Source organism: Thamnophis elegans, chromosome 1, assembly GCF_009769535.1.
Source record: "Thamnophis elegans isolate rThaEle1 chromosome 1, rThaEle1.pri, whole genome shotgun sequence".
Classification (NCBI taxonomy): domain Eukaryota; kingdom Metazoa; phylum Chordata; class Lepidosauria; order Squamata; family Colubridae; genus Thamnophis; species Thamnophis elegans.
This window is the reverse complement of record NC_045541.1, coordinates 92,523,801-92,545,435: the sequence shown is the minus strand read 5'-3', so window position 1 is coordinate 92,545,435 and position 21,635 is coordinate 92,523,801. Positions and strand designations below refer to the sequence as shown.

Genomic DNA, 21,635 nt, shown 5'->3' with positions numbered 1-21,635 from the left:
TAACTTAGTAGGATACCCTCAAAGAAAATCTATTTTTTCCCCACCAGTTCTGTGGGCGTGGCTTGGGGGGGGTCATGTGGCTGGGTGGGCATGGCCAACTTTTTTTTTCACTTTTTAAAGCCTTTTTTTTCCTGCTGCTCTGGGTGAATAAACAGGAAAAGATGCTTTAATAACTGGAGGGGAAAGCTTCTGAGGATTGTGCGGTTCAGCTGTGAGACGCGCAATTCTTGGAAGCTTTTTTTTCACTTTTCAAAGCATTTTTCCCCGGCCTGTTGGGGCAAACTGACAGAAGAAAAAAATGCTTTAAAAAGCAGGGGCGGGGAAGTTTCTGATGATCACGTGGCTAACAACTGAGCCGCACAATCCTCAGAAACTTTTTTTTTAACTACCTATTCGCAGAACCAAGGACATTTGTTTTTTCAGGTTATTCCAAGTGTCAATGGGTTCTTTCAGTTATTTGCCATTAGGACAAGGTGACTCCCAATGCATTTCATACTGTGTTCTTTGTCAAGGGCATTACAAATGTGTGCATGTGCATGTGTGTATTTGTGTGTGTGTGTGTGCATATGTGTGTTTGTTTGTCTTCTATCTAATCAGGAAATAAACAGAAATAGAAATCAGCTTCTTCCATTTTGTGACTGAGAACTATCACTGCATTTCATTTTGCTAACATCAAAGGACCTGACTACCAAGTGAACGGTTATAGGATTTCAGTTCTGAGTTTATAGAGCATAATTTATTATTCAGTTTTACCATAAACATTGAAAAAGAAAATGTCCTCATATTTAATCTACCTATATTCAATAGAAGCCAGAGGTTTTTTTGAGTTATTTTCAAATTCTCTGAAGACAATATTTTTATGATTTATAGCAAACTGTGGTCATTTCCTTGTGCTAGTTAAAGCAACAATTACCCTTACAGTTAAATCTTTCATCTCCAGTTTCCCTTCTCTGATTTTTTACGGTAGTATATTTCAGAATACTCAAATAAACAGAAATTGTTGTACCTGTCGTATCTAGGTAGCAAATCAACACTGGGATCCAGAAGTGTTTTATAAATAACTGTGATGCCATTCTTTTTTGTTGCTGTCACTTTGTCAAAGGTCAAACTCAGAACAGGATTTAAGGGAGACCTGAAAATGGAAACATCATACAAAATGATCATTTATGGAGAGGAAATCAAACAGTTGCAAAACCAACAGTTATAGGTAGCTAAGGGTGTGAATGTCAGAACAGAAGTGAAGAATGAATTCAGAACAAGGTATTCAAATCTATTCAACTTTTGATTTGATGGGAAGTAACCTCTCTGATAAAAGCTTGTTAACTGTTCAGACACTTTTACCTTTGAAATTAATTTCACCACAGCAAGCTTGTCATGTTTATTAACCTATAGGTTATAGACAGCAAGAAAATTGAATTATTCCTAAAATACCTGCTCATCTGCAAGCAGAAAATAGCTGACTGGAAATTAAAACAATAACCACCTACCGGGTGGTCATCTACAAAAGAATAAATCCAGTTGCCAATTAATAATGTTATACTAAAGTTATGTTGACATTGATGATTTTCTTACACTGTAACTCATAAAGCTAAAATAGGAATATATCATTTGGATTATGCAGATGTTAGCAATTGGAGGTATCAAAGCAGATTCAACATAATTTAATCATACATGTTTCTTCAAATATGCTAAACTGCATGCTAAGCATATAAATATTAATATGGGTAATCAAGAATTGTAAATTATGTTAAGAAATCATTTTCAATTTGGAATAGCCATCCATAGGATATTTTTGAAAAGGGGCTTATCCATCACAGATAGTATTGTTTTAAAAATAATGAAACACACAGTAATTTAAAAAGAAACCTTTGATAATATTTTTTTTAAATTAAGACCAACAAAAACCTGAAAAGACAAACAAATAATCTATAAAAGCACAAACATTTTAAAAAAATATTGCAGATATATTTATATAAATATTCATATTCAATGTTTCTATCCCAAAGAAAAACTGTATAGATTAAAGCTATTAGGAATTACTTTGTTGATTAAACTAAAGGAAATAAATATTAAGACAAATAAAGTAAGCCTTAATTAAAAGATTTTGTAAGATCTTTGGTGCTATGTTACTTTTCTACCAACAAATAGCCCATACCAGTGGTGGGATTCAACATTTTTTACTACTGGTTCTGTGGGCATGGCTTGGCTTGGAGGGCGTGTCAGGGGAAGGATATTGTAAAAATCTCCATTCCCTCCCCACTCCAGGGGAAGGTTACTGCAAAATTCCCATTTCCTCCCAATTAGCTGGGACTTGGGAGTCAGAGAATAGATGGAGGTGGGGCCAGTCAGAGGTGGTATTTACCAGTTCTCTGAACTACTCAAAATTTCCACTACTAGTTCTCCAGAACTGGTCAGAACCTGCTGAATACAATCTCTGGCCCATACTTTAAATCTCATTATCCAAAATAAGATGTAATTTAGTTTTCTGACATTATGTTATAGTAAATCTATATGCAATGTGTTTATTATGCTTTTATAGGATCTCAGGACAAATGGATTCTAATTCTAGCATTCATTATTAAAACATATTGTATAACTTTTTTCAATATCCACTAAAATGTTTGAAATTTGTATTCAAATGTACAGTCTTAACTATTGTGGGCAGCAATAGAGCTGACCATGGAGACAGGTAAAGGTGAAAGTTTTCCCGTCCAGTCCTATCCCTAGGACATGGTGCTCATCTCTGTTTCTTGGTCAGGGGAGCCAACATTGTCTGAAGTCATTTTAATGGTCATGTGGCCAGCATGGTAGCTATAAGCCAGACACATGGAACACTTTACCTTCCTACTAAAGTAGTACCTATTTATCTACTCACTTTTGCATGTTTTCGAAGTGCTAAATGGATAGAAGCTGGGGCAAAAAATGGGAACTCAGCCCATTGCGCAGTGCTCACGTCTCAAACATGGGCTGTTAGCTTTCCAGCTGAGCCAACAAGTCCCCTCCCTTCCCCGAGAAAAGATAAAGACTTAAAAACATTAAGTCTGTGAAATAAACAAAGCATTAAAAAGAAACTCAAACTGATTCCATTTTAACTCCCTGAAGTATAAGAGACAGAGAAGAGAAAACAGATTTTCAAGCCTTAGGCAACAAGGAAAATTTCAGCATTCCTGTTTTCTGATTGGGTCTCGTGGAAGGGCTGATTGTTGTAAGCGTGCATTTTTCCAGAAGTCTATCATTCAGTATTAATTAAGTTCAGCCCCTGCTTAGCTTTTGGGATTATCTCTTTTCAGCTAGATTCTGGAACTTAATGAGAGGCAAGAAATTGCAAATTATTTATTAAATTTATTTGACATCTATTTCACTCTACAAAGCAACTCTGAGTTAAAAAAAAATTGATTGCAACCCTTTAACCAAATATACACAATTTTAAGGTATGTCCACCTGTGAGTAACTTTCATATTCAAATAGTGATATCTTGTTGAAATTCAACTTTTTAAAAATAAGACACAAAATAAATTTTATATTATAAGAAGTTCAAAGTTCTATTTTCCATACTATATATTAAGGGCATTTTAAAAGAGCCTGTTGATTTAGTATAAATGGGTTGCATAACATTCCTCTGAATGTAAATTGTATATGTGTGCAACATTTTCAGATACTGCTGTTGCCTTGTTTGGTAACCTCTCATGTACTTAAGCAATAATTGCATATGACTTATTTGAAACTTAGCTTTTCTATACAGTGTATTCATAAATCCATATTTAAACATGGGAAATTTAGAAACCATGCAGATATTCTTCCTTCTGTTCCTTCTTTTCTCTAATTATAAATATGAACTATTCAAGGAATAGGAAGATAGGGGGTTTCATAGAATTAGAACCTTATAATATTTCTGCTGAATATATTCTCCATTATTTGTTGAGTTGTAATGTTGGAGAAAGGGGTATAGCGGGGGAGGCAGGAGAAAAAGATTGTTGGAGGGATATGTAGCTAGGACATTTCTATATGTTTAGTATTGAGGTAACAAACAAGTTTAAGTCTTATGTCTTATGTAGCAAGCTGGGGATATTTGAAAACTGAGAAGGAAGAAGGTTTCTTTATGCTGCTTATGAAATTGTATTGCATATCAGCACTGTCATAAAGTATACATTTTTTTTCATAGTACAAAACCTCTACACCACATGCATCCTATTAGCTCTCCAGGATAAAGTAGACAGGAAACACAACTAGATGAGCTAAATCTACTGTATTGTAAATCTATATTAACAGAATCCTTGCAAGTCTAAAGGTATAGATTTCCTGCCGCAACTTTTAACCATCAATTGGAGGAGATGTCCATCCTAAATTTATTCTCTGACTGTTAAGCCTGCCTTGCCTCTCTTGTCCAATTGTTTCCTGGTTCTTTTTCTTTCCCTTTTCTTATCCCACAAAGTTATCCATCCCTACATTCCCCCCATTACATACAGTATCCATATATTCTACAACAGAAAGTAGTCTTTAGTCACAGATGTTGCCAGTGCTTATATCAATGTTAATAGCAAAGTGAATTGAATGATATACCTTCCAGCTATGCACTCACCAATTCTAATCAATAGCTAGGAGGGCAAAATCCTGACCAGGCCAATAAAATTCTGCCTATTTAGGAACCCTAAACATTCGCAATTATATCTAAAAGGAATCCAATGTTATGCTCTTATTATGCTGGTCGAACAGAATGGCAAAATTCTCCTTCTCCTGAAACCATCACATCCACTCAAAATCATATCTGGAAAGCCTCCCAACTCTCAGCAGATCTTAAGCAATCCAGCATGGTGAAGAAAAGAAAGCCATTTTTGAAAATAGATTTACTGTCATCTAAATCCTGTTTGAAGGTTTACAGTAAATTTCCAATAAGCCAGAAGTTTCCTGATAAATGGGAGAGAATTACAGAACAGCTGTATTTGAATAATTGAATGTTCAGGTGTGAATACAAGTACAAAATGCACATACAATTTCTACAATTTCTGTTATGCGGGAAGAATGTATAACAATGACTATTCATTTGAAACTATAGTTTTCTGCTTCATTAGAAACCAAATTCAGATATAAAATTGCAGTTTCTGAATAAACAAAATTACTCATTCATGATCCTGCCATACTTGCAGTCTTTGTTATACATTTTACATTTCTAACAAGCCAGATGCCATTACCTAAGACTATCCCACCCCCTTTTTGGATTAACCACACATTCAAGTCCATCCAAATGCAAATTGTCCTCAGAATACCCGACAATCAGTTCCAATGGAATCTTTTTTTGCATCTTTCCTTTATTTTTGTTACTGGCGTTTCTATCTGCCTAAAATCTCTCTATTTTTTTAAGTCTTTACTTCATCTCTTTGCAGGGGCAGTTGGTCGCTTTACTTTAAAACATTTCTTTATTCATTGTTTTAACAAAATTATGGTTCTTTAAAAAAATTGTAATTATAATGTATTACAATATTAAAACATTAGTACTTCTTAGGGATGGGTAATAGAGCTGTTGAATATACAGAAGTACATTGCTTGCTGCTGATCTCAAATATTGGAACATGGTGAAATAATAGTGGCAATTTGATATGCCAACCTATACCAAAATGAAACAATGCTCTTAATTGTACAATTATTCTGCCTCATTCACAGATTTTACAAATGATCCAGATGACAATCTACCATTTGAAATCTTCTGCCCCCCACCTCCCAATGCTTCCATCTTTCTTACTATAAAAGAAAATCTATTAAGGAGAGAGAAAAAACTAGAATAGCGGCACAATGTACTTTGATTGGTAGCACTAGGAGCCCTCTGTCTAGAAGCAACCAATGACCCAGGAATTTGTGGGGGAAAAGAGTTCATGACTTGAGAGGAATAATAGGGATGTTGTTTCAATAAAACCAAACCCTTCAGAAGAATGATTTTGAAATGCTTTCTGCGGTGTGCTATAAAAGGCTATTTTTCTTCACAAGCTTCACATTTTCATGCTATGTGTATTCCACCATCAGAGCAAGACCCAAGACCCATTCACTTGTTGGTAAGGATGAGGGAAAGGAAAAGACAGACATATTGGAAATATGTCACAGGTTGACGGAAAAGGGAAATATGAAGTGCAAGCTGTTGTGTCGATAAATTAGGGCAAACGGCATTTATGATGTTTTTCTTATCAAATCATAAGATGCACTTCATGTACAATTCACAAATATATATATACATACATACACACACACACACACACACACACACACATATACATATACATATACACATACACATACACATACACATACACATACACATATACATATACACATTTCAGTAATGAACATAATTTATTATCATTTATTGTAAAAAAAATCAAAAAGCTTTTATTATCTCCTATTGATTCTTTCAGAACTTATGTTTCTTTTCTTTCGTTTCCATTTGAATCTAGCTTAAATGTAAGCTAATGTTTTTATTAGTTTGAATACTTCCTGCATTGATCAGCACTTTTCTCTTTTGGGAAACTACATCTTTTTCCCCTCTTATGCCTATGTACTTAATTATTAATAGAGCAACAATCATAGTTAAATATTGTATTTGAGGTCAAATTATGAACCAGCTTCAGGGAAGTGCTTTCAAGTTCATTTGAGTGAATAAAGTCCACTACATGCTATCATTTAAACTGCAGGCATTGCCATTCAGGAAATTATTTGCTTGGAAAGAATATTGCTAAATAGGTACACTATTCTTTAAAAGGAATAAATAATCCCATGGAAAAAATAATATCTATGTCAACACAAAGATGATGTATATCACTACATATATACAGTTTTTAGACTGGAACCTTTTTTTAGAAATGAAGAAACCAGCACTTTAGAAACATACCCTGCATTTCATATTGATTTTTTCAAATGCTAATTTCTTCAATAGGTGGCCATTTCATGAATACCACAAAAGATCAGGGTTAACAATTGGAATCTATAGGTGGAAAATCAGAAACTTTTAATTTTCATAAATTCACCACCATTTGTTTTTTATTCTGACAACTCTGGTGGCTCAGACTTCATTTCCCTTTCATCTTCATGATTCATTACAATAACTATATAATTAAGTTTCAGAATAAATGGCAGATTCTTTTTTAGCATAGACCTTTTCAAAATAATTATGTAAAACACATTCTTGGAGAACTACCCTCATTTGATGAGCAATCACACTGAAGGTATGCAGGAAGAATCCAATCACAACAACAGTCTTGTTCCATAACAAGGCTACCAAAAGCAAAACAAGCCTGGTTTCTATAGAAGATAAATTTTGTTGGTATATTACAGAGAGATTGTTCATTTATAAAATTATTACATTTACGTTATTCAGTGAATTGGCTTACTATTTTGAAATAAGATAAAATAGGAAGTAGACTTGTAGAATATTTATGGACCTATTATTTGATATTTAACATTTTATTTTCAATGTTATGTATATTATAGTATTTCATTTTCATTTTAGTCATAACATAATTCTACAGCACTTGAGTACTAAATTATTTATATTGCACCACCTGTCCTCACCTAGACTCATTGAGCATGGTGGAACTTAAAATTGAGCAAAAAGGTAGAGAACTGCACATTTTTAAAAAAAATGAAAGAAAACACTTATATTAGGTAGCACAACATTTCTATAACTGCCTATAAAATTGTTTCTATTTACAAAGAAAAGTAGTGTAAAAAAGCACTTCTAGAAAATGAAGCTTTTATGAAATAAAAGCTTTTATGAAATAATGCAGATTTATTTTTATATTAAATGGCAGAATATATATGGGAATTTATAAGTAAATTGATTACATAATTTTACATAAATATAAAGTCATAATTTTACTATCATATTAGAACTATAAAAATGTTCTATGCTTACAGCTGAAAAAGTATCTTATGAAAATATTTATAACACTAACAAAACAGAAAGTTCAATGAAAGCATACTGATATCATTTTATATTAATTGGCAATTATATATAATCCCAATATAATGATAATCTCTATATAAAATTAGGAAATGTATTCTGTAGGTTGTATTCTGTAATCAGCAATGTCCAAAAGATAGGAATCTGTGTATGAATTGATGAAATATTTTTACAAATATATAACTATTATGACGATTATGTAAGAACTATAAAAGTGTTCCATATTTAGAGTCAAAAAATATTTTATGAATACACTCATAACATTAACATAAATAAGAAAGTTTCCTTGATAACTCTGCAGACTTCGTTCAATAATTTATCTCAGTCAAACCAGGCTGGGATAGGAGTAATTCTGAAATGCATGTATTATCATCTGAGGAAATAGTACCGATTCTATGAAATACTTTATAATAAACATGCCCATCTTTCTTGAAATATTGTAAACAATCTATTGTACAGCCTAGCTCTCTTCTATTTTTAGATTCAGTTGTCCAGACTTTACGAGTTTTACCAATTTATTTTTCTTTCTTCTCTCACTGAGGCTTAAAAGGTTAAGACTTTATTTTTGAAAACATAGAACGATAACAGGGAATTGTGTTGTCTACAGTTTCATAAATCTTGCTTAAGTTCCTTTTCAATTACCATCCATTTCTCCTTTAAAAAGGGACCAAAGGGAAAAAAAACAGAGGAATGGAAACAGGTCAGGGCAGCCGGTGACAATGACAGGGTGATGGGCTTGGACCCCTGTGGTGTTTCCATCTGCTATCATTAAGGTGACTATTCAGACATGAAAAAATCCCTCTTGCTGTGCTGACAGGCAGACATCAAGAACGATGACAAGGCATTAAGATAGTAAGTCAGAGACAGAGATGTCATATTCCTCAAACAAGACTGCCTAAAACAAGCCCTCTGAAATTTCACTGGAATTTACAATAAAATAAAAGGATTTTTTTTTTTTTTGGCTTGGAAGCTATTCAACTTTTTTATGGCAATTTGATAACACTAACATTGCTGACAGTCAGAACGCTAAACTCCAGGCTCCTACCTGTAATCTTCCCCATAAGAAACCCAAATTTTTTGCTCATTCTGCAGTAAAAGAGGGTTTTTAATTTCTTGCCCAGTCTCATCGAAAAGATGCGTAGGAAAATGACTAAGGCCTGATGGTTTGAAATCTGCTGAAAGCTGGAGCCTCTGATGAATCATGTGCCGTACCTGGCCATGGAAGATAAAACATAAAATGAAAACATCTGTATAAAATTGTTTGTATTCTGTAACTAGCAATGTCCAAACGATAATTAAATTCCTATAGAATGTTAAAAGAAGTGTGAAATCCCTGCAATGTTTATCTCAGTGTAAAGTAACAAAATGAGCACAGGCTTTTAACCAGCAGGGGGTGCAACAGGATTATGGTTGAGCTCTGACCTCTTTGGCACACAGACTGAAAGCAGATGTGACAGTTCTACAGAACAGTTAGCATCTACTAACAGTAACAGCTCTGGATAAAGGTTATGTTTTCACAATCCACATTTGGAGCTACATTTTGTTAGTGTTTTTAACTGAGCTTGTTGAGGTTTGACAAGGACTGCTTTCCTGCACTCTCCTGCCAGGCGTTAGATGATCAATGTATGAACAAGAATAAAGCAAGACTCATTTAACAATTTCAGGACTCTTAAGGAAATATTACTGACACATGACAGAAACTATTCAAATCCTGCACTGCACCCCAAAGAAAATAGGACTAAGCAAGATAATTCAATTGAACATCAAAACATAATGGCTTATTTATGATGCAGTTTACAGCTCTAATTTTAGTTGGTATAGCTATTCAAAATTTTATTTCCTTCTTAAAGAATTGTTGATAAAGATGTTGCCAGAGTGCCTATACTGTGGTCAATTTCCCACTTCATGGCATTGCAATAATAGCTCTAAACAGAGTCACTTTGTTCCACTCTCTCCTCCCATTTGTCACCCTTCTCTGCTTACCAGGCTCTAACAGATTAGTTCATCTTCCTTTCTCCTTTGCCACCTTCTGCAACTGAGCATATCACAAAGGCCTCATATCCATGACCTTATTGTGACAGTATTTACAACTGAGATGGTACCCCAGTATTACAGAAACATAAACATGACAAAAAGCAATGCAATAATATTACCTGTAGTTCTAACTGCATTAATGCAAAATGAAATCTTTCAATAATCGGAGATGTCTATAGCAGTTAGGGAAATGCGATATTCAAAACAAATTAGTGATATTACTCCTATTAGCATATTCTGAAAGCTAATAGGCTATTTATGGGTGAGGCATTATCTTTTACCTTAATCTAACTCACAGAAGTGTGAGAATTGAAGATGCATGAATTACTTTACAAATTCTGTCTGTTGTATTAAGTGTTCTGCAGAATTTTCTGTGAATTCTAAAAATTAATTATTTATTTTGTCAGAATACAAAAGCTCATACATAGATAGGTGTTAATATAAATGATAAAAGAGCAAAAAATACAAAATACTTTACTTTCATTCTTTGACCCATAATGATAATACAGCTCCAATGTAAGTTGGTTTTTTCATGTAAGTAGAACTTTTATACTTACGTAATTTTCAGATTATTTTGAAGAGAAGGTTGATGTTTTGATTGGCACAAAAAAAATCTTATAATATTGTTATTAATTCTGCTGCTGATTTGAATAGGAGATAATACCCTAATCTATTCCTAGTGAAATCCTTAGTGGATAAAACATTGGATTTGGAAGAAAACAATTTTCTATGCACCCTTGATTCTCTTGAAGGAACACAACACTATACTTCAAACATAATAAATAAACACATGAATTGCCATCTAGTAATATTTCATTTCTTGGAAGTATTTTGGGTATCATTATCTATAGTTATATATTTTATCTAAAATGATAGGCAATATCTTAGTGTAATTAGAAATCTCCTGCTTTACACTTCATGTAGCATATCAATAAAGGAAAATTTGGCAGAAAGTATTTTTGGGATTTTTTAATTTTAATATCATTCTAGACCAGGAGTGTCAAACTCTCAGTGTCACATTGTCGTCACATGATGTATTGAGATTTTTTCCCCTTTGCTAAACCAGAGGTGGGCATGGCTAGGATGTGACACATCTGGCACACGGGCCTCGAGTTTGACACCTCTGTTCTAGACACTAATGCTATGATCCCAGATCGATCCTTCTAATCTATCTGCTATTTAACAAAGGATGTATTTACATTAATTTGGTTAACTTCTAATATGTTTAGGCAGCTTTCTATAAATAAAATCAAAATCAGTTAAAACCATTAAACATTGTTAATTAACAAACAACTACAACCAACCTGCGGCTACCATTAAGAACATCTTATGCAATGTGTCCTAAAGAGGTCTGCCTCCACCATTGTTCCAAAAGACACAAAGGAGTATATTTGACCACACAGTAATGAATGTAAAATGCTCTGAAAAACGGAATTGTGCATATCAATTTTAGGCTTTATTTATTATGGGATTCAATAAAAATACTTGCAAATGAAATAAATTATATGAGTGAAAAAAGTAGAGTTAATGCTCCATCAACTGTATGCCCCATGTATGTCTACTAAGTTTGTTTTGAGGTGAAGAAGTGGGAATAAAGAAAATTCCCATAGTACAATCAGGTTTAGTTGCAAGAATTGGTTATTACTCACTTAAAAGAAAAACCAATCAATTATCTTCCCAACAAGCATTCGAGATAAATTTACTGTCTTAAGTCACCCAGTGAATAGCTAAGCAGTGGTTTGAATTTAAAGTTTGTATATATAAACTATAGTATTCTATTATACTATAAAGAAATTAAAATATTTATCTTATGTTATGTTATGATAATAAGAACAATGATAGAGATGGGAATGGAAATGAGGACATTTAAAGAACAAGCCCTACAGACTACAGAAGTAGAAGACATTTCCCAAATCCAGTATAGTTCTTTCTAACTACATCAGATTTATTCAGGTAGCTATTTAAAATGTATATACAATTCAGTCCAATGTTATGGCTTTGCATACTCTCCAAACAGAAGGATTTAACATTCAACCAAACAATTAAAAGTAGCATAAAATTTTTAAACCGAAAAGATTTGGGTAAAAAGATGTATTTTAAGTCCACGCTAAATGGACTTGGAAGCATTGTAAGTCAAGCAGGTAAGAAATCTAGTAGGTAAAATATGAAATGAACAAAAACAAGAATTTGATACATTTTTTTAAGCAAGAGGAAATGAAACTGACTCAGACAGATGTTATTAGATGGTAGGTTGAATACCTCAGAGATGGCATTGCCCCAATGGCCTTAAGCCCAACACAAATTCAAATGATTTTATCCACAAAGAACTGCACAAGCTGCTCACAATGGAGGCAAGATGTTTGCAATGTATTGTGTATAGCTCAAATAATATTGGTTATTAAATTAATATTGGTGAGCTGGTATAACCAAATGCAGAGAATGTAAGAATTTGAATCAGATAAAATACTTATACAGAGAATAACTGTAAGAATAAGGATACAGTTGGATACTATAAAATAAACCAGACATTAAAAATTGCTAATAGTTGGAAATAAATATCCTACCTTCTCCAGTATAACACCAGGCTGATCTCCATAATTGCTTTCCATTTCTTTTCTACTGATGTAAACAAGTGTCTCTCCAGTATCTTTGCCATTTTCATACACCTTTTTAGGGAAACAGTTTTCATATAAAAATATACAAATATAAATATACATAAAAATAATACATATTCAGTATTTAAAAATCATGGCATATTATTTAGAATTACCATGAAAAATCATGTCTTCAGCAGTCTTTCTCTACAGATTTCATTAGCCATATGGCATATGAAATGCTTACCATTCATAAAGAGACCACTTTTAAAATCATGTTGTGTTGTTACTAGCTTATAGCTTGTGTTCGTTTTTTTCTTAGAGGAATTGGTATTATTATTTCCAATATTGGTGTGATGCAGAAATGTTTTTCTGAAATTCTGGAACCATAGATTTGAATTTATTAACATTGTCACCAATAAGGGTGAGTAATTTTCACTACATCAGTAATTTATTAAATTTATTCTTAAGAAAAAAACAGTACTGAAATTGGTTTTGTTGTATTTGTTTAAATATCTGTAGCCACTTTTGGGGCACAAGTCCATACATATAGTAAACATCCATATAATTATTGATTAAACATTGACAATATTTTTTATCTTAATACTGACATGTACAATACAACAATAATTATTATCTATTGTATGGCACATTTATATCACATTTCAATAAAAAACACAAGAGATAAAAATACAAAATATGAAATATAAAATCTAAAATATTATAAATGCATGTCTAACAATATAGCAATGTTTTGTTGTATCATTACAGGAAGGCTCTCCTACACACTTTGTTTCATTTAGCAGCTTTGTGAAAGAACAATTCCAAAGACATTTTGCCTATTATTTATTTTATATATCAACTTAGTTATTTTATATATATCTTGTGTAGTACATTATCCCTTGCTGCCTTTCAATAGACCAACATGATCATTCTAACATCTATTTTTCAAGTACCAAAGAAGGATGGATGAAGAAGCAGAACAGTGGAATCAGCTGAGGGTAATACAATCAGTCAAACTTTCTTTACCCTTGCAGAAACAGTATGTTCTTGATATTGCAATAGGTTAACAATGTTAAAAGCAGTGTCATTTTAGAACAAACATACTAGGACAAGGCTGCAAAACTCTGGAAAACCACCAAATGGTAGTAAAAGCTTAGAATGTTGTAGTTTTGTTTCCCTTGTATAGTGATCCTCCCATATACAAAGGAGACATTATTAAAAATGCTGTTGGCAATTTACTTCCACTGAATGACAAAATGTACATATTTCAGTGTGCAACCGTTTAGCTTTTGGTCATGTTCAGACATCATGTGAAGACAGTGGCATGCTTGCTTTATGATATGGTTGTTTCTACTGTCCTTTCCTGAGCCTGCAATATTTTGATTTGTCTGAAATTTTCTTAAAATGTAGTGCCCACAATTGACACAGAATTCTAGTAGTAGGAGTTTGGATTCTTCTATGCATGACTCAGTTGTGTCAGATTTGAGACTTGCTGACCATTTTTTATATTACTAAAGTTATAAATTGGCTAGAAGTAGGAATGGAATATAGCAGAAATATGTATTGCTATAGAGATAGATCACAGAAAAAAGCTTTTGAAGAGGCAGGATCATTCATAATATTGCCATCCCCTATATGTGTACGTGTTTGGACCAGCATTCACAACTATGAAATCTGAATTATAGTCCCAACTGTGTTAGTACAAAGCTGTAATATTCCATTAGCACGAGGTAAGAGAGGGCTTATGGGTGGCCATTTTAATGATACTGACAAACAAGTGAATGAAGACCAAAGTCATCTCCAAAACAATTCTGGTAGACACAGTGATTAAGGAGGTTATTACATTGAACAGCTTGGCTATTCATACCCACATTCAACCTTCTTTCAGTTTGGAAGTGAAAAATTCCTTTCTTTTGAAATTTTATTACTTTTTTTTTCTGGAATAAATCCAGAGGAGGCCCACAGAAAAATGGAAACAAGAAATTATATGTATATGGAAAAATACAAGAAAAATACAACCATGAATTGTGAATTTTGGTGGTGATTATTAGGTTATCTGTCTATGGTTCTAGAATTATGGTATTGGTTAGTGATCACTTATTTACTTTATTCTAATATCATTGTAGAAGTTTGTTTACTGTGAATATTTTACTATTATATTATTATCACAGATGTTTTAACTGTTAATTTTAAGTAATCTGTCATGAATTGATAACATCTAGGCTTTGTACAGATTTAATAAATAAATAAAATCTGATTAGCATTACAGAATATTTACACTTTGGAACCATACTCTCATTATATGTCTTGCATCTGCTGTCACACACTTGTATAACAAATTAGATTAGAAGAACATTCGTGCTATGATTTATTCTCTTTGAAAATACAAGAATACAATGGAATATCTCTACAGACTCCTGCATTTCCAATGCAGCTGCCAACTAGAAAAAAATAGTGAAAAGACAAACAGCAGCATTAGCTCTTCCACCGCTACTAAACAGTTAAAGTTCTGTTAAACTTCACAGTAGGTTTTACACTAACAGTTTCTTATTTCCTGTATTACTGCCAAAACAATTTCCTACTCAGGTTCAGAGAAGTGGAAATAGACATAGTAATACAAAAACAGAGGAGAATGATAGTGCTTAAGCTGAACTGATGCTTTGCCCTCTCTTTTATATAAGTCCTGGTTTTCCTTAAACTATAAGATCTCAGAATAAACATACACCAAGAGGTTTTGTACTTACTGCACAGAAATTAACCATCCTCATCTATAGTCTGAGCAATTGCCTACAACTTACCAATAAACAAATTCCTTCTTGATTATAAATTCAAAAGTGAACCAATAACTTGGACAATTGCTGTTTTCTCCTTTTTGTTAAACTCATTAAGTAACAATATCAGAGTGACTTAATACATAACCAGAGACTTGACTGCCCTCAGCCTTCTTAATATGTCCATATCTGCAGAATATCCTCAGGCTTATATAGCATTTTAGGAAGGGGAATATGCAGGTGCTTGGAGCATCAATCTGCATCAGATGTAGCAGAAGAGAAAGTGAGCTGATAGAAGAGCATCAAAGGAAAAATATGCAACCAAAGTTTCTTGGCAGGAAGGATAGTCAGGGATATCCAAGCAAAGAAATCAATGAACAAACCTCTGGAAAGATTTTGTCCAGGGCCTCCTCATATCTGGCATCAGCAGTCCATGGTTTTCTTAATTGGATACTAATATAATTATATCTATAATCTTGTTACATAAACTTTATTTCACATGGTATTCATAACATTTCTTCATTTCTGAACGTTTCTGTCAAGTCAATTCTGACTTGATAATTCATAGATAATTCTGTCAGTCAAATCCCTCAATGAGGCTCAGTCTTCTCAGACTTAGCATTGTTGTTGCCACCTTTAAATGTATGTTAAATTAGTTTAATTTGTTTATATTATTTTAATATGATATCTTGTGTTGTTTTATTTACTTTTCATTATTGCAATTATTACAATTACTATTTTTTATATTTTGGTATTTTTATAATTTCAACTAGTAATTGTCAAACTAGTAAATTGTATTTATAGTTATCATGATTTTTTAAAATTGTTTATGTTTTATATTGATGCAGCAGTATCGAAGGAAAGAAATGAAAAAGTAAATTCAGTTGTCTGTAAAAGAGATTTCTTTAAATTCTGTTTCATTCAAATATGAATGCACTGTCTTTAAATAGTTTTGTATTCTGATCCAATAATGAAGTTTTATTCTAACATAAAAGTATATTCCTCATTCTCCATTCAAACTCCAGGTTATATTAGCATAATTATATTAATCTTAGGAGAAAATAGGCAAATCAGAATGTCTGGAATGCAACTTTATTATATTTTCTCTGATTAACTTCAAAAGAGAATTAAGCTACATGGGCTATCACTGTTGGTCTTCTAGGTTCACTTAACATACTTTAAAAAAAATAAACATCCTAATGGAATTATGGACATTGCTGATGGATAGCATTGTAATAGCAGAAAAAAACTGCTGCAAATGTGATTGCACAGTCTTGAATATGATCATACAGAGAAGGCTTATTTATAGTATGACTAATTTAACCATGTGTTTCAGAACCTTCTAATACATGAACTGGTGATTACTTTGACAAGTTTATGAGAGATTTGCTGAATACTTGAATTATATCGGTGCCAAATTTTAGAGAAACTTGGCTGAGGTATCCAAAGCACAGTCTGTTTTACATTTTGTGAAATCAGCTAATTGTTGTGGCCTAATAATACGGATAAAGCACGTATAGCTGCAAATCTGATTGTTCTCTTAACCTATGACATAACCAGAACTGTTGATTCTAATTAGAACTAAGAAATAGAACCTGGTTTCTAAATACAATAAGAGTGTGTGTGTGTGTGTGTGTCTACATCATGAGCACAGGATTAAAATAATCAAGATAAATTATCAACTTGCTCTACAGGCAGCACTTCAAAGCAGTATGTCCATACTTCTTTACTATACTTAATCCACAATCCATGGATGGTTGATACTCCTTTAATTACTCTATAAATTAACCAGCTAATTTACATTTTTAGTGCTGACAATTTTAATCAGTAGGTTTACTGCAAAGAATTATGATACACTTCACTGTTGCATTATTGTTGTTATGGTATGTGACATTCATAACTGCATCGATTAGATGAAGAACAGCCCTTACAAGTGTCAAGGTGGCTTTCAATAAATTTATCATGCCCACCTAATTAATGCTGGGCATCCCAACTTAAAAACTAGAAAACTCTAAGAAAAAGAACAAACCCCTTTCTTAGAAAAATGAAAATTAAACCTTGGAAATTTGCGGGAAATTATTATAATAACAGATGCTTTTTAAAAAAAAACACAGGTGAAAAACAAGTGATTACTAAACTCTACCCACCTTTAACTGCAGCCCTTGTGAAGGAAAAGTAGGGAGTTCTTTAATATGTTGGTAGACATAAGAAGCACATTGTTCCTGCTCAGCCTGTAACTGAGGGGCAAGTTTAGAAAGGTGACCTTTGTAGCTCTTGATGACTGCCTGCAATTCATCAATCAAGTTGTGCACCTGAAAGGTTAAATTATGAGAGCTGTTAGCAAGAGGCAATTGTTGATGTCACACCTATTAGAATTCTCATTACAAATCTGATTGAGATGTAATTTTAGTCTGACAGAAAATAAAGAATTTATGTCTCTCTCCTCTAAACATCTATGTATTATGGAACAAAAGCCTTGATAAAAATGAGAAAGAAAGAAATAAAATATATGATTTTGAAAAGATTACCTGCAATCCTCCTAAGTGTTTAGTTAATTTCCTAAGTAAATCTTTTCAATAGTTAATTGAAACACACTAAGGGCAACAATTTCCTATTTCTACACTTCCCAACAAAGCACTTAAAGGAAGATAAACAATAGTTTTTATGAGGATGGAAAACAGTAGATCCAAAGTCCCTTTCTGAGGGAGAGGTATAGTTGAAAAATGTGAAAAATAAATAACTTCATACTCGCTATGATTACAGAATTCAAAGCAAAGTGCATAGTCCTCTGTTCTCTCCATTTTCCCCAGAACAAAACTCATGTGAGGTAGTAAGTTAATGAGTAAAGTTACTCATGCCCTGTTTCACTGTCTCCGTTACCTAAATCACTGGCTACACTATTTCTTCAAGTAGTAGAACAAGCATGTGCAAGAGTCCAAATTCAGTTGCTGATAATTCTAGCTTTCTTTCTAACTTTCTAGCTTTCTTAGCTCAGAGGACAACCATTGGCACTGGTGACCTTCCCTCTAATATATCTTACCTTGGAGAATCTAGTCTGGCACAGAGTCTTAAAGGTACGTCTGTTTCATTTTTACACAATCAGATAATAAACACTTCTTTCTCCCTTTCCTGTTACCCTAGCCCTTAAATTCATTGTAAATAATGAGTAAGTGGATCTAGATAGGGGAAGAAACAACAGGTTATACGTAAAATATCTTTGAAGATTCTCAGTACAAACTGTATGTATATGTATGTGTATACATACATACATACATACACACACACACACACACACACACACACACACACACAAATCAAAATCAATTTCATGTCCTGTTGCTTAAGGTGCTGGAAAAGGGAGGAAGTTTTTTTCTTTTTTTCTGACTGCGTTCTTGTGTTCTGTGATGTGTGCATTTATTCTCCCATTAGTTTGTCCAATATATGTGACAGGGCAGATTTTGCATGGTATTTCATAGACTCCTTGGTTTTCTAGCTGGATCTTGTCTTATTTTGAAGGAACCAAATTAATCTCCAAAACACAACACTTCAACAAGAAAATAATTATGGAAGGCATCAAAATAGAGAAACACCCCCACAACATGAATAAATGTGACGATACCTCCCGCCTACCAGACATCTGGAAATCAGCCCTAGTCAACAAACGAACCCCACCCACCGCCCAGGTCGTTACAACACAAAAGAACAACAGACACACAGCCAGCACCTCACCCACACAGGATGATACAAAACAGCCGACCAATCTACAAACATCAATTCCATCTACCAATCAGGATGCAACTACATAGCCAATCAACCCATTTACAGCAACAAAGCCAGCACGCCACACACACACACCAAGATTTATAGAAAGACGATAGCTCCGACCACACCTTACTCGCACAAGCACAAAGCTGAAAACACCAGCCTGAAGATGGCGAGTGGGACCTCACCGAAACATTGCCAAGACAATCTCAACAAGACCAGCATAGATGATAGATAGATAGATAGATAGATAGATAGATAGATAGATAGATAGATAGATAGATAGATAGATAATCTATCTATTATCTATCTATGTCTCTCTCTCTCTCTATCTATCTATCTATCTATCTATCTATCTATCTATCTATACACACACACACACACACACACACACACACACACACACACACACCCTGCTATGAAACGTCACTGCCTTCATATTTACATCTATCAAGCAAAACAAGTTAATCCCCTCCCAAAAAATATGGGGGGGGGAAGCAATGGGAAATAGGTATCATAATTAGACATAGGAAAACATTTTGCAGATTATAATTAATTTACTTTTGTAATGTAGCCATTGAACTGCATGGATATTATTTTCTTTTCCTCTTCCCTATATTTCTTTGCATAAGATGCTGCCTAACTTTCAAGGAAGACAGCAATGGGGAAGGAAATTGCTTTTTCCACTTCAAGTGGCCAATAAAGTATGTACTAGCCTACCATTTCATTTTCTTTTAAATATGTATTTTATTCTACGTTTTGGGAACTATATGGGAAGCATTGCATTGATGGCAGTTAGGTAAACATGGCAGAAAAGAGAACAAATACATTGTACACAGGTCTCCTGGTTTCCAGCACTGAGGGTAAACGGCAGTTAGACAAACAGATGCAAAAATGTTTATGTTGTGAGATGGTAATACTAGCACTAAATGAAATGCCTCATTTAGTCCTCTTTGTATGTTACACTATGCATAAACATGGTGTCTTTTAAACTAAAATATCACTGTATTGATTTTCCTTATTTTGATATGCTGCAAAGAAATAAATAAGCAAAAAGTCCTCAAAAACGTCCCCATTTGGAATATTTTCCTGCCCCCGTAATAAAACCCATCCTTCTCATTCAACTACACTTTTGAAGACAAAACTTGACCTTTTCTAACCCCTGTATTTAAAGGTCTGTTCATAATTCAGTCTTCAATCTGTGTGTAGAGAATCATCCATGTGGAAACATGGAAGCCTGTGAGATATGTAGCTTCCCCCTTTACACGTTACCTGACCCTATGAATCCTTTTCACAAAAGAAGGATTTACGTATGCATAATTTGGTGGGGGGGGGAGGCCCAGTTTCACTGTGCTTCAGAACACACGCATTTTACTCCTCCTTCTCCAGAAAAACTCAGCATGAATTTGAGTGGATGTATTGCAAGCATTAGGATGAAAAGAAAGGTAGGCCACCTATCTTTTTTTCACTTGGTTGGATTATTATTTTTTCTTTAATGGAAATATGTAGTTTTCTGGCTTTTAGTGCTCATGGCCATGTAGAAGTGATGATTATCACCCTATCTGAGATAAGATGCTTTCATTAGAATAGCAACAAATTCATCTCTGTGGTTGGGTTTTAATGGCCCAGTACACGGAATGTACTTGTACTTTTTATGCATCCATAATATGTTCCAGCAGTAAGGAATGCATGTGCATAAATAAGGATATGGATTTGTTTGGTATGGAGATTGTCACTGGAAACAGAATTATAGTGATAAACCTACTCTGCTCTGTTTGAGTGTTGGCTATTCTGTAGTAGGCACTACAGAATATATAAGTCTTGACTTATGACCACATTTATGTTTTCTTTTAATCAGATTGGATACAATATTAGACCTCACAAGTATATCAAGTGCCTTGTAAAGTCAACAATGCTATGGGCGTACCTAGGATATGGAAAATGGTTCATTTTCCTTCCTTCCTTCCTCCCTCCCTCCCTCCCTCCCTCCCTCCCTCCCTCCCTCCCTCCCTCCCTCCCTCCCTCCTCTTTCGCCTGCCTGCCTGCCTTTCTTTTTCACTCTCTCTCAGACCCAGAATACATTATTTTTCTTATTAATAAAATAGATTATTGCAGAAATAAAATATGATAATACATTGTCCCTCTTGAAAGTATGCTCATGTTCTGGGTTTAATAAATTATACCTCCCTTGACATCTGTTTCATTCGACTTCTTTAAGTGTCATTCCATGATTATTATGCTAAATCCTCACTGGGCACTTCATCTCAAGATTGGTTGTTGTTAGTTTCTAAAAATTGTTACATATTCTAACTCTCAGTGATCCATTACCAAGTTCTCAAACAGAATACTCAGAATTATTTGGTATTTGGTATTTATTAATGCTTATAGGCCGCCCTTTTCCCTGAGGGGACTCAGGGCGGCTTACATAAAATAAAGGGGGGGGGGGTATACAGACAATAGACACAACAATACATAGAAGTAAAATAGTAAGCAACATTCATTCATCTTCATTCATTCATTTTCAGG

The 21,635-nt window shown here is 33.7% G+C and overlaps 1 protein-coding gene across 1 annotated transcript in view; it reads right to left on the bottom strand.

The window, feature by feature from the left end:
* DCDC1 (doublecortin domain containing 1) overlaps window positions 1–21,635 on the bottom strand; it is a 246,979-nt gene that overhangs the window by 119,972 nt on the left and 105,372 nt on the right. Inside the window, exons 9-12 of the mRNA XM_032212936.1 lie at window positions 17,495–17,659; window positions 12,544–12,645; window positions 8,991–9,157; window positions 1,007–1,132 (exon numbers count right to left, since the gene is read on the bottom strand). Coding sequence (XP_032068827.1) covers window positions 1,007–1,132; window positions 8,991–9,157; window positions 12,544–12,645; window positions 17,495–17,659 — 560 coding nt within the window. The remainder of the gene's footprint in view (window positions 1–1,006; window positions 1,133–8,990; window positions 9,158–12,543; window positions 12,646–17,494; window positions 17,660–21,635) is intronic.